Raw genomic sequence first — 13,518 nt, 5'->3', positions numbered from 1 at the left:
AAGATTCAGAGAATCTGGAAGAATCTCTGTGCGTAAGGGTCAAGGCCAGAAAACCATACTGGGTGCCCGTGATCTTCGGGCACTTAGACGGCACTGCATCACATACAGGCATGCTTCTGTATTGGAAATCACAAAATGGGCTCAAGAATATTTCCAGAGAACATTATCTGTGAACACAATTCACCGTGCCATCCGCCGTTGCCAGCTAAAACTCTATAGTTCAAAGAAGAAGCCGTATCTAAACATGATCCAGAAGCGCAGACGTCTTCTCTGGGACAAGGCTCATTTAAAATGGACTATGGCAAAGTGGAAAACTGCTCTGTGGTCAGACAAATCAAAATTAAAGTTCTTTATGGAAATTAGGGACGCCATGTCATTCGGACTAAAGAGGAGAAGGATGACCCAAGTTGTTATCAGCACTCAGTTCAGAAGCCTGCATCTCTGATGGTATGGGATTGCATTAGTGCGTGTGGCATGGGCAGCTTACACATCTGGAAAGACACCATCAATGCTGAAAGGTATATCCAGGTTCTAGAGCAACATATGCTCCCATCCAGACAACGTCTCTTTCAGGGAAGACTGCATTTTCCAACATGACAATGCCAAACCACATACTGCATCAATTACAGCATCATGGCTGCATAGAAGGAGGGTCCGGGTACTGAACTGGCCAGCCTGCAGTCCAGATCTTTCACCCATAAAAAACATTTGGCGCATCATAAAACGGAAGATACAACAAAAAAAAGACCCAAGACAGTTGAGCAACTAGAATCCTACATTAGACAAGAATGGGTTAACATCCCTATCCCTAAACTTGAGCAACTTGTCTCCTCAGTCCCCAGACGTTTACAGACTGTTGTAAAGAGAAAAGGGGATGTCTCACAGTGGTAAACATGGCCTTGTCCCAACTTTTTTGAGATGTGTCATGAAATAAAAAAAAAAAAATCACCTAATTTTTCTCTTTAAAATGATACATTTTCTCAGTTTAAACATTTGATAATCATCCATGTTCTATTCTGAATAAAATATGGAATTTTGAAACTTCCACATCATTGCATTCCATTTTTATTTACAATTTGTACTTTGTCCCAACTTTTTTGGAATCGGGGTTGTACAATAGTGTCAGAGTATGGCGTGATATAGTTACATTTTTTAGGGAGAAAGAATGTTAAATCTTTCATCTCCCATTACTCATAACCCTGATTTCCCAGCAGGCATTGGGTCCTCCATGTCCTCTACTTGGCGAGAAAATGGGATTCATGTATTTGCAGACTTGTTCAAAGATAACACCCTAATGTCTTTCCAGCAGATACAAGAATTATATGATGTCCCCAAGACACATTATTTTGGTTATTTACAAATTAGGCATTTTATAGCTTCTCTAACAAATTTTTCCCCTACTAGACTACCTCCTAACGATCCAGAAAGATTTCTCTTGGAATGCAGAACTATAGAACACTGTCAGCCTTTCATTCCCAACTTACTGCATCAGATGTGTATGAGCTCCCCAATATTGCCCTTAAATGGGCAGGAGACTTGGGTAATGAATACATAGAAGATGACTGGAAAGTGGCTATAGAGTTAGTTCTGTATCTACATGTAACAGATTTAGAGAGACTCAATACAAAATACTTCATAGGCTCCACATCACCCCTGTTATTTTGCATAAAATGGACAGATCCATCTCTCCTCTTTGCATCAAGTGTCACTCACAAAGGGCGACCTACTATCATTGCTTCTGGGAATGCAAGCTCATCTCCAGATTCTGGACTCACATTGCTAAAATAATCACAGAGATACTTGAGGTCGAGATCAAGAAAGACCCGTGTGTTTTCCTTGTAGGTCTCCCCTCTAGAGAACTTCAACTCTCAGAATCACTTCTTGAAAAGCTCCTTTTAATTGCCCAAAAGTGCATTTTGCACAACTGGATTAGAGAGTCCCCACCAACTATTACTCAGTGGTACAGAGAGGTTTTTAACTTCCTCCCACACGAACGATTACAGGCTATTATTAAGGAAAAGGATGAGCGGTTTCTAAAAATCTGGTCCCCCTTCCTAAACTATTTGCCACAGGATTTGGGGCACCTGCTTAGAAGAGGTGAACTTGGTACCTTTCTGAATAAAAAAAACCCACCTCCTCGGGTTAAGATTATACCTACATAGGTTAGATTGACAGAGTAACCTGACTGACTCACAGATGCATTTAGACTGCTGTATGTCTTTTTCTTTCCGTATCTTATGGTTTGGAGCCAATCTTCCCTTTTATTTCATTTTATTTTTAATTGTTAGTAGTATTTTTTTGTTTATGTTTTTATTCTATTATTCATTTTTTCCTGATTTCTTGTATGACTATTACTATAATTACTATTATTGACATTACTACTACTTATTTTTTGTTAATATCTGCACTGTGTAGCTGTCTATGGGGGGGATGCGATGTCTTGTTATTGTCCTTTGTTTAAATTCAATAAAGAGTTTATATTTAAAAAAAAAAAGCCAATAAGTACTCAAAAGAGGTGGATATAGAAACCACTCAGTGGGATAGATCCTTACACGTGAACAAGCAAGGAGTTTTCCTATGAAAGAAAAATTCACTCGCTAAATTTGACAGTAGCAGAATAAATTTTGATCCTATTGTAGCAATAACTAAATACAAAAATAGCTAGGCATACTATTAACTAAATGTGAAGATAATTAACAGATAATCAGAATTTTTTTTTTAAAGACTGTGTATATTTGTATCTGTACATGCATGACCCCATAAGCTCTGCTGATCAACTTATGTTTAAATAAAGTTATTCATTCATTACAAGTTGGGAAATTATCCAGCCATTGAGTTCCCAGACATCTCAAACTACCTGGTGCTGCAGACATCATTCTACAAGGACACAGATGAAAACCTGGAAGAGCACAGAAGAGAACAACTTCTTGTGTGTGGCTGGGTTAAAGATCTAGGGATCAGGACACAAGATAAATTCTGGATCATTTCCCCTGGGTAAACAGGAGTTTCTGGGCTTTTCGTCCACATTTTTGGTAGGACGCTACAAATTTTGGTATCTGGTGTAAGCAAACGATGCCGCTCAATTCCCAATCCTCCCTGCTCTTCTCTTCTCTTCCAGTAGGTATCACAGATCCATACGATTTACCCACAAATATTTGCTCTGCCCACTGCATGTATGCGCACTCACTCTTGCTGTGTATGTATAGGCATGTGCGCATGCAGGTTAAATGTGGAGGAGGAAGTGACAAAAATAAAGGCTTGTTCTTAATTCACCCACAAATATATTCATTCCACTTGAAGTGTTCAGCAAACCAGCTACTGGATTTGGGACACTATGACATCCCGAACTATTTAGTATTTGGCTTCAAACATTTGGGGGGGGGGGGGGGGGGGGGGGGGAATCATAGCTCACTAGATGGCGCTTTGCAGCCCACTAATGGACCTCGGCCCAGTGGTTGAGAAGCACTGGATTACACTACCCCCATCACCGCATAAGATTGAAAAGATGCAGGAGTGACATCTCAGAGGATGGTTGCTTGGCAGCTGTTGTGTGATAGGTCTCCTACCTGGTGCATGGAAACTGGAGAAAATTGAGATAGGGGAAAAGATTCCATCTTTTCACTTATGAGAGATTGTGAGTTGGCTTCATTATTAGCATGTCCACCTCTCAATTGGGAGATAGAGTTCTACTCATGATCAGGTCATACCAAAGACTGGTACCTACTGCCAGCTGGTGAAAAACACCACAATACAGATGCGAGTAGGAAATCAAACTCTCGCAGTTGCCAGAGGACCAGCACCTCACTGTAACTCTAGCTATGTAATAGAAGGCCAAGGGCTACTGAAATGGAGATCAGTGCCCTAGCACAGGAGGGACCTTTCACTTTTTTTTTTTTTTTTGGGGGGGGGGGGATTTTTAAAAATGTAAATAAAATAATAGTACTTGTTATTGAGATACATATGGGGAGTGAAAAATTTTAGGAAAGTGCATTTGTTGATTTTGAAAACAAAAACAAACTTCAATGTGCAAGAATTAATCTGATTCTGAGCAGTGATTACAAAAAACAACCACTGAATGAAGTCCGTGAAAAGCTGTTGTGCCATATCCTGTGCATAGAAGCCATTTTGTGGATGATGGAAATATTTGTTTGGGATGCTTGCAACTTGTTTTGGCTAGTTTCAGTTAAATCCTTGAAACTTATCTTTGCTCACACATGTGCTCCCTGCTTTTTCATAAGGTGACCCCGCTCAGTAACTTTCCATCACCCACTGAAACGACCCCATCACATTCAGCGAACTCCGCTTCCTAATATTACATTTTCCAATCATTTAGATACAACACACTCTTGAATATATATATATATATATATATATATATATATATATATATATATATATATATATATATATATATATATATATACACTCATGTTTGTCCTTCAATAAACTGAGATATCTCTGAACAGCTGAGTCTACGTCAGTGCTGTCGCCCCCAGATCCAAGGGGCAGAATCTCCTCAGCAGCAGGGGATTTATATTTCTAGATCGCTCATACTAGATCAATTCACCTTTGTTCAGTACAAACAAATCAAGATCCTTCAGTGGATTTTGTGGCAGATCTGTCAAGTTTCTGCAAATTCAGATACAATGAAATCTGAAATGGATTTTGACTGAAACGGTTAAAGGTGCCAACAATGATACAAGATCCACAGGAAGAGGTTTTCAAAATTTAGTTAAAAACAAGTGCAAAGTAGCTGGAGGAAGAATAACCGGTTGCTTGCTCATATATTCATCTTACTTGTGGCTCCCAGACGGCGAGTGTCTCTGGCAATGTAGTTGGCGAAGATGATTGATCTCATGCTGGTCTTTCCTGAACCACTCTTTCCCATCAATAACACCTGGGGGGGGAGCCACACCAACAACTCAGTAAATGCAACACTCTGAGGCTCCAATTGCCATTAAATGAACATGGGTTTCTGATTTATAAAACTGTAACTGAGATGTAGAGAACATTTTTCCATCCGGTACAAATTTTTGCACGAAACCTAAACGTAACTTATCCTACTGCTTTTACTCACTCGTCTGTTAGTTTCTCTGAAAAGTTCTATAAAAAGTCACCTTTTTCTTCATGGCTGTACTTGACATCTCCCTTGTCAGTGACAGAGCCTTCTGTAAGCAATCTCAACTAAGAATACACCACCACACCAAGATGATCTCCTTCAGTCTTCAACACTACAACACAAGAAAAGGACATTTACAATTACACCATGGAACACAACTTTTGTTCCTAGGTAGGGGTTATTTCTAATTACTTGTGCCTCAAAAGTAGAGAAAATTGCCATCAATCCCCTCAAGTGTTGCTTTTGGGACCAGGACATTGATTTCCAAGTCAGAAAACATCATATGAATCAGAATCACCATATATTTATACTAAAAAAAAGTTATACAAAAACTACAAAAGATGTAGTAGCGAGTAGTTTTCCCAAGACTCATGATTGTAAATCACCTTCATCAAGCATCCCCCAAATGTAGCCTCCCATCATGTTCTTATTATACTGTCTGTGGTGACAGCATTCAAAGTCCAGTATCCTGGTGGAAGTACTTAGTTTGCTCCTCTGAGCATACACTTAAATGTTCTCCTTGAATTTATCAAGATGAGCATCAAGGATATGCACTATGACAGACATCTCACAGACCGCTGTACCGTGAGGCCTCACCATAATCTCGACCAATCCACATAGTTTTCAGCTTTGTGATTGCCTAGGAAGCCTCAAAACACTGCAACAAAGCTATTCCAAGCTGCTGCCTTCTTTCTACACCCCCTTTTCAACCAACAGGGAACAGGTTCTGTTTTGACTCATGCAACAAATTTTGAACTGTTATTTACCAGTTTATTTCGACCAAAAATAAATTGGTTTGGAACCTGATAAGTTGGTTCCCAGCTGGAACTGAAATTATAGCTGGTTTTTTTTTTTGGGGGGGGGGCAAACTGTGGGCATGTCATTAGGTTGGAGAGGAAGCAGAGTGCAGCAATGGAAAAGGATACCGGGGGGGGGGGGGGGGGGGTAAAATAAATCTGCAGGTAACCAATATACACTGCCATCTTGCAACTATTGTTTAATCCTGTTGTGCATTGGGCAACACTGTCCATTTATGACATCCTTCATTACAGGGACACCGCTCAAAACTGGTGAAAATATGGGCCGGTTCACTAGCTGGCACCAAGGTTCAAAGAATCCTGAATGGAACCAGTTCAAGAACCCGTTTCCTGTTGGTTAAAGAGGGGCACTAGTGAGCTTCTTAGGGAATCCCTTGCACTCCATTTTCTTTATCTGTGGTCTGACAAAGAAACCAGCTCAGACAGCTTAGGAAAGGAAGGTACCTGATGGTACTGTGGCCAGTCCCACTTTTGGTAGTGCACCTTGGCATCCCTGCTGGCTCAAAGACAAAAATAACAGGGAAACTTGGTAAAACCTCCTAGACCCATCAGTAATGCCACCATTTTGAAGTCTCTGATGACCTCCCAGCTGTACTTTCCATACGTTGTGTCCAGCAATGTCTTTATGCTATCCTCTTTGAGGTCATTTAAAAAAATAAATAAATAAATAAAACTTTGAAAATTTATCCATTTTTCTGACTCTGAACAAAAAAAAGAAAAGCAAAATTCACCTGTTTTCTCAATGAAAACAGGACAATTTCAAAATACCAAATGTCCTGGTCACAAAAGTACAGTTTGAGGGCAATAACCTTTTTTTAATACTTCTGCAGTATACGAGCAGAGGAAATAACACTCACTACCCAGGGGGAATTATTTCACAGTGTAGGAATACTGCAATCTGAAGAACAGGGGTGCATTTCCCAAAAGCCTCTTAATGCTAAGAGCACCTTAACTCGGAGAGCGAGTGTGTTCATTGTGCTGCTCGCGCTACCATTTAACAATGCTCACTGGGCTACGATGCTTTTGGGAAACTTGGCACAGGTCAGGGTCAGCTTGGCTTGGCTTTTCTTACATAAAATAAACCACATTCTGTCTGAAAGCTTTTCACTTGAAACAAAACGACCAGGGGTAGGTTTCCCAAAAGCCTCTTAACCCTAAGAGCACCTTAACTAGGAGAGAGAGAGAGGGAGAGAGAGAGAGAATATTGTGCTGCTCGCTCTAGCATTTAACAATGATCTTTGTGCTACGATGCTTTTGGGAAACTCAGGTCAGCAGAGCACCAGGGAAAGAAAAAAAAAAACAAAACAAAAAAAAAAAAAAAAACACTCGAGTCCAAAAATATCATTTTCACTCCACAGGTGCCTGAAAAGCCTGGAACGAATGAATATAAAGCTTAAAAAAAAAAATATATATATATATATATATATATATATATATATATATATATATATATATATATATATATATATATTTTGTATTTCTTATTTGCAAAATATGCTTCACATATTTTTAATACAACTAAAGGAATCCTAAAGTATAAAAAGGTTTAGGAATACCTGGTGTAGAATAAAATAAAATCCCACAATGTAATAGGTTTGTGTCGAAATAATGAACCCTGCTTGGAGCATTTCAGTCTGACTTGAGAAACAAAAGATCACGTGACCAAAGATCACAAGTTGTCTGTCGTGTGACAGTTACTAAACCTTGATGTAACGACAGGTCCTTGGCAAAACTTGGTCGCGAAACACCCAGACGATTATTCTCAGAAGAAGAAGGGGGGAGGAAAAAAGAAAAAAGGCCGGCTGATCCATGTGTGGCGTTAAATACCCGATTCGATATCTGATCACAGAGACGGAAGCGGTTTCTAAAATAAGAGGGAAGCCATAATAAGAGTGCGAGGATATTTAAAAAAAAAAAAGTTTATGAAGGTAGCTAGCTACCGCTAATGTAAACTAGGCTACAGCTAGCTTAGTGAGATGGCTATTTAAAGGCAGGGTACATCTAATAATTTGAGAATAAATTCCGCTGGAACAGGTCGAAATGGCTCTTCGCTACTGGATATGTTAACCAGCTAGCACAGCTAGTTAGAATAGCAACTGAAATTAGCTAGCTATCCTACCAGCTACCGTGAGCGTATTCGTTTTGTGAACAGAATAACGTTTAAATAAAACTATTTAAAAACGACAATCCTTTAAAGTGCATGATTAACGAACAGTATTATCAGTCCTGATGAGCAGGTTATGTTTTTAACTGGCTACTGGGTTCAGTTAGCTAGTGAAATTCACGGTAAAAAAAAAAAAAACAAACTCTTCCTGAGCAACTCAAACATTCAGCTATACATAAGAGAAAATAACCAAGTACCTGGTCCTCAATTGCTGGCTTCGTCTTCCTATAATATACCGTCCATGGACAGTTAACTTACTAAAACCTCAAAGCCATTAAAATCCCCTTTCCATTATTTATTTCAAGCCGTTAAAACGCTACTCCAAACATTGCCTTAAAAAGCCCAGAGCATGTGACCAGTTGTAAACATGGGGTGCGTTCAAGAAGCCGGAGGGTGCGCTGATAAAACGCAGATTACCGCCAGCAACAGTTCTGCGCAGAATCACCATCCCGCAATACTTTACCGAAGAAAAGAAAATGTTTGAATAGATGACTTTTTTTTTTATTTAGACGACACATATCAGACTAGACAAGTACATACAGGTGTCGGGGTACAATATAGACATATCACAAGGCATATGTAGGCCACAGGTATAGGCAGGAGGACAAGAAATAATAATAAAAAAATAAACGTCACAAGTGAGTTATACAATAGTTCCATACAAAAGTACAGTTCTCTGGGCTTTAGCATTATTGGATTATCTTATTGTTTCATGTAGTTATTCACATCGATCATGAAGGCTGGAAAATAAGGTTTTCCATCACTAAACTTGCATTTGTTGATGTGGTACTTGGCAAACAAAAATAAGTTTATAATGAAGTATTTGCTCTCATACTCTTTTCATAGTCAAATATACCGAAGAATACATCTTTAAAACAAAATGAAAGATTGATATTTAGGTCAGTGTGGATAAATTCTTGGACCTCTGACCAAAATTTCAGTGAGGACAGTTCCAAAACAGATGTGAAGTGTTTTCTAGCAGTGCATTACAAAAGGAGCAAGTAGTATCAATGTCTTGTTTATAACGTTTAAGAAAAGATTTCACAGGGTAAAATCTATGAATTAACTTAAAGGTGTTACTTTAAAGGTGTTACCCTTACTTTATTTGTAACAAAGTACTTGAATGGTTAAGTCCATACCTTCCTCCAATGTATGTTCTCTACAGTACCATTCCAGAAATGGACAACATATGGGAGAGAAACAACGTCACTTTGAAATACAGCTCTGATTTTTCTATTGATGTTGTGATGTTTGGAGGATAAGCACAGATTGCCTATAACCGTGTCAGATAAAGAGGTCAAATGAGCAACGTGTGATGGCAAGTTGCCCTTTAACAGCATAATGATCCCTGTAGGAATTGCATCGAAAATAATAGCATATTCCTTAACAGTGATAAGTATACCATACGTTCTAAAAAAATCAGAGTATTCATATAGTCTACCACTGGAATCAAAAAGCTGGCTAACTAGGGTGATGTTGTTTCTGAACCAGTTATCAAAGAATAAAGTTTTCCTTTTGTAAAGAATATCCTTGTTATTCCATATGTAACATTTATGCGGTGAGAAATTGTGTTTATATAGGAGAGACCAAGCCAAGAGCATCTGTTTGTGAAAATTTGACAACTTCAACGGGAACTTATATACATTGAAATTACACATAAGCAAAAATTCCAGGCCACCAACTTTAGAAAAAACATAGTTGGGGATGAAATTCCAAAGTGATGTCGGGTTGTTCATAAACTGTCTGATCCAATTAATTTTAAAAGTGTTATTCAATGTCGTGAAGTCTAGGAAATTCAACCCACCACAATGGTTCTGGTTCATTATAACTGATTTTCTAACATAGTGTATCCTATTTTTCCAAATGAAGTTAAATAACATGTCAATTTTTTTAATAGACCACCATCAACAGCCAAAGAAAGAGCACTATAAGTAATTCTAGAAATACCGTCAGCTTTGGATAAAAGTATTCTGCCTCTTAAAGACAGGTCCCTTTGTAACCATGAGTTAAGTTTCTTTTGTGTTTTATTAATGATGGGGTTAAAATTCAAAGAAGATCTAGAGATTTGATCTTTAGAGATTGTAATTTCTAAGTATGTGACTTGGTTCCTTAAAGGGATGTTCCTTAAAAGGAACAATCTTTTATAGACAAAAGTTCACACTTGTTAATGTTCAAGTGGAGACCTGAAGCTTCAGAAAATGCTTTAATGATATTTAATGATATAGGAACTTGGGGAGGCATCCTTAAGAAAAAGAGTGGTGTTATCAGCAAGCTGACTAATAATGATTTGTCTACCAGCTATTGAGATTCCTTGTAAAGCACTAATTGAAATATGAAGAGCAAGGAGTTGCGAGGCTATTAAGAATAAATACGGTGAGATAGGGCAACCTTGTTTAATTCCACGAGAAACATTAAATCTAGGAGATGTGCCATATTTTAATTTAACTGAGCTACTACCATTCTTATAGAGGGTTTTAATAGTTTTACAGAAGAAATGTCCGAATCCAAATTTGACAAGGGCTTTTAAGATGAATTCATGTTCAAGAGAATCAAGAGAGTCTTGTAAAAATCTAGAAAAAGAATGAGACTATCATCATTGACAAGATCATTATAATCTAATAAGTCTAAGACAAGTCTAATATTGTTTGCAATATGACGCTTCCTCATGAATCCAGATTGAGACTCATCAATGATAGAGTCCAATACATATTTCAGTCTATTAGCAAATATTGTAGCTAACACTTTGTAGTCATTGTTTAGGAGTGTAATAGGACGCCAATTTTCTAGGTTTTCTATATCTTTATTTGGTTTAGGGATGAGAGTGATAACACCTTGAGTCATTGTTGGTAGAATTTCATTTTCTATGCTTTCTGTAAATACTGTGGTTAGAAAGGGGGCTAGTTCTGTACTGAACATTTTATAAAACTCTGAGGTTATACCGTCACACCCAGGACTTTTATTGTTTTTCAAATTCCTAATAGCTTGTAAGACTTCATCATGGGAAATGTTATAGTCACATGCATCTCTATCCTCTACTGCAATAATTTTACAAAGGTTAATTGATTCCATGAAGGAGTTGGACACTTCTTCGCAGTATCTAGAGGTGTACAGATTACTGTAAAAGCTATGGCAGAAGGCAGATATCTCTTTAGGATTGCTAATTATTTTATTGTCCACTTTTAATTTATCTATTGTAGCATGAAAAGCTTTATTCTTTTCTAATCTAAAAAAATAGGCAGAGTTTTGCTCCCCCTCTTCTAACCACTTTGCTCTAGAACGAGCTATGCTCCTTTAGCTTTTTCTTCATATAGCTCATCAAGTTTGTTTTGAAGTTTAATGTATTCACCTCTCTCTGTAATAGACAAGGATTCCTTTTTAGAAAGACAATCTAATTGACTTAAAACATCTTCCTCAGATGCCCTTTTTTGTTTGGCCATTGTCCGTACCAAACTTTCTTAAAAACATCCCAAGTTCATATTTTAACAGTTCCCAATTTCTCCCAAAAGCATTCTGTGTTTCTGCATTATTCCAATGAATTTTGATTAATTCCTTTATTTGTTCTTTAACCTGGGAGTAATTTAGGACAGAATTATTCAATTTCCAGAATGAAGCCTTGGGGCCTGCAGAGTTGGACCCAGATAAGCGTATTGATGAACAGATTGCTTTATGATCTGTTAATGGGGCATTACAGAGCTCCACTGAGATGTTACTGTATGTCAAGCATTTGGATATCAGCCAATGATCAATTCTTGATTGTCTTGACCCATCCTTATTAGACCAAGTAAATTGACGACTGTTAGGAAACAAACTCCTCCATATATCAATAAGATCAAATTTGTCCATAAAACACTTTAGGGCTGGGTTGATGGACACTGACTGCCTTGGAGGATTTCTGTCTAGGGTATTGTTTAATGCTATGTTGAAATCCCCACCTAGGATTAACGAGGCATTGGAGTGTTTGGATAGCCACCTCAAAATCTTCTCCTCTCAATTGTCAAAAAGCGTGCCATTATCCAGTTGAAGCCGTGCTTGAATATTCCTACCCCAGCTGATCATTCAGATCCGTGTGCTAACCATATGTCATTTCCCCACTGTGACCTCCAAAAGTTAGAATCATTAAGAGTAGAGTGACATTCTTGAAAAAAAATTAAAGTCTGCCTTAAATTTCTTTGCAAATAAAAATAAAGCCTTGCACTTCACATTATCTTTCATACCCCTGACATTAATTGACATCAAAGATAAGGACATACAGAACAATATGGAAAACACACCAAACAAGAAAGTTTTCAAACTTCTCTCACTGAACAATTAAGAGCAGGATAACTCTGCAACAGATCAGCTAACCTGAGTTGCATATGTCAAGGGAATGGGAAAACTCATTCCAATACAATAAGCTAAAATGGTTTTTACTAACTGGTAAACCAAAAAGTATATATTCTTATTTTTTTCCACTTCTCAAAGAAAAATCGAAGAAAAAGAAAAATATAAGGAAAACCAACCAAAAAAAAACATATATATCTCCCTTAAGCAACCTTATAACACAGGATGTGGGCGCCACCACCTGGTGACTAAGGTATTAATTCAATTGAAAATCTCATCTCATCTCATCTCATCTCATCTCATCTCATCTCATCTCATCTCATCTCATCTCATCTCATCTCATCTCATCTCATTATCTGTAGCCGCTTTATCCTGTTCTACAGGGTCACAGGCAAGCTGGAGCCGCAGCTGACTACGGGCGAAAGGCAGGGTACACCCTGGACAAGTCACCAGGTCATCACAGGGCTGACACATAGACACAGACAACCATTCACACTCACATTCACACCTACGGTCAATTTAGCAGTTGAAAATCAAAAGCTTCAAAAGTTGTGTTTGTGAACTTACTATGAGTGACTGAGATATGTATAAGTATCTATACTCAAGGAGCAAATGTTGGTCATAGATGTTTGTAATAACAGCAAAGTGGCAAATACCATCAATCACAATTTTAGTTTGTGACCCTATTACCCTCGATGTAAGCAAAGCTCCCTCGGAAGCCCGCTTGCTTCCCTTCTTTCCTCTCCTTCTCTACCAGTGGCCACAATTTCTTTCTAGCGTCCTTTATCTCCTGTGTCAGGTCTTCAAATGTCTTAATGTTCTTGTCGCGGAGAATCTTGGCGGCTCTGGCGGCTCTCCAGATCTTGTCCCTGTGTGCTCGAGACAGGAACTGTATGATGATGCGTCGGTTGAATTGTTGTGTGCCATCGGAGCGGGGACCCAATCTATGGACAACATCCACTGAGAAGGTGAGCTGACCCGCAATTTCGAGTGAGATCTGACAGAAGAGGTCGATGATGTTCTGTCTGATGTTTTCGCCTTTCTTCTCTGGAATGCCAGCCACTCGTAGATTCCACCTCCTCTTGTAGGCATCCAGC

General features: G+C 38.4%; 1 protein-coding gene across 1 annotated transcript in view; it reads right to left on the bottom strand.

Moving 5' to 3' along the window:
• The window catches only part of rraga (Ras-related GTP binding A), a 30,482-nt gene extending 22,015 nt beyond the window's left edge, over positions 1-8,467 (bottom strand). The window contains exons 1-3 of the mRNA XM_060927581.1: positions 8,299-8,467; positions 5,118-5,231; positions 4,798-4,897 (exon numbers count right to left, since the gene is read on the bottom strand). Coding sequence (XP_060783564.1) covers positions 4,798-4,897; positions 5,118-5,144 — 127 coding nt within the window. The 5' untranslated portion in view covers positions 5,145-5,231; positions 8,299-8,467. The remainder of the gene's footprint in view (positions 1-4,797; positions 4,898-5,117; positions 5,232-8,298) is intronic.
• Between the last annotated feature and the right edge of the window lie 5,051 nt (positions 8,468-13,518).

This window comes from Neoarius graeffei, chromosome 8 (genome assembly GCF_027579695.1).
Source record: "Neoarius graeffei isolate fNeoGra1 chromosome 8, fNeoGra1.pri, whole genome shotgun sequence".
NCBI classification, from domain to species: Eukaryota; Metazoa; Chordata; class Actinopteri; order Siluriformes; family Ariidae; genus Neoarius; species Neoarius graeffei.
Note: the sequence above shows the minus strand (reverse complement) of the source record. Positions and strands in the feature narration are given on the sequence as shown.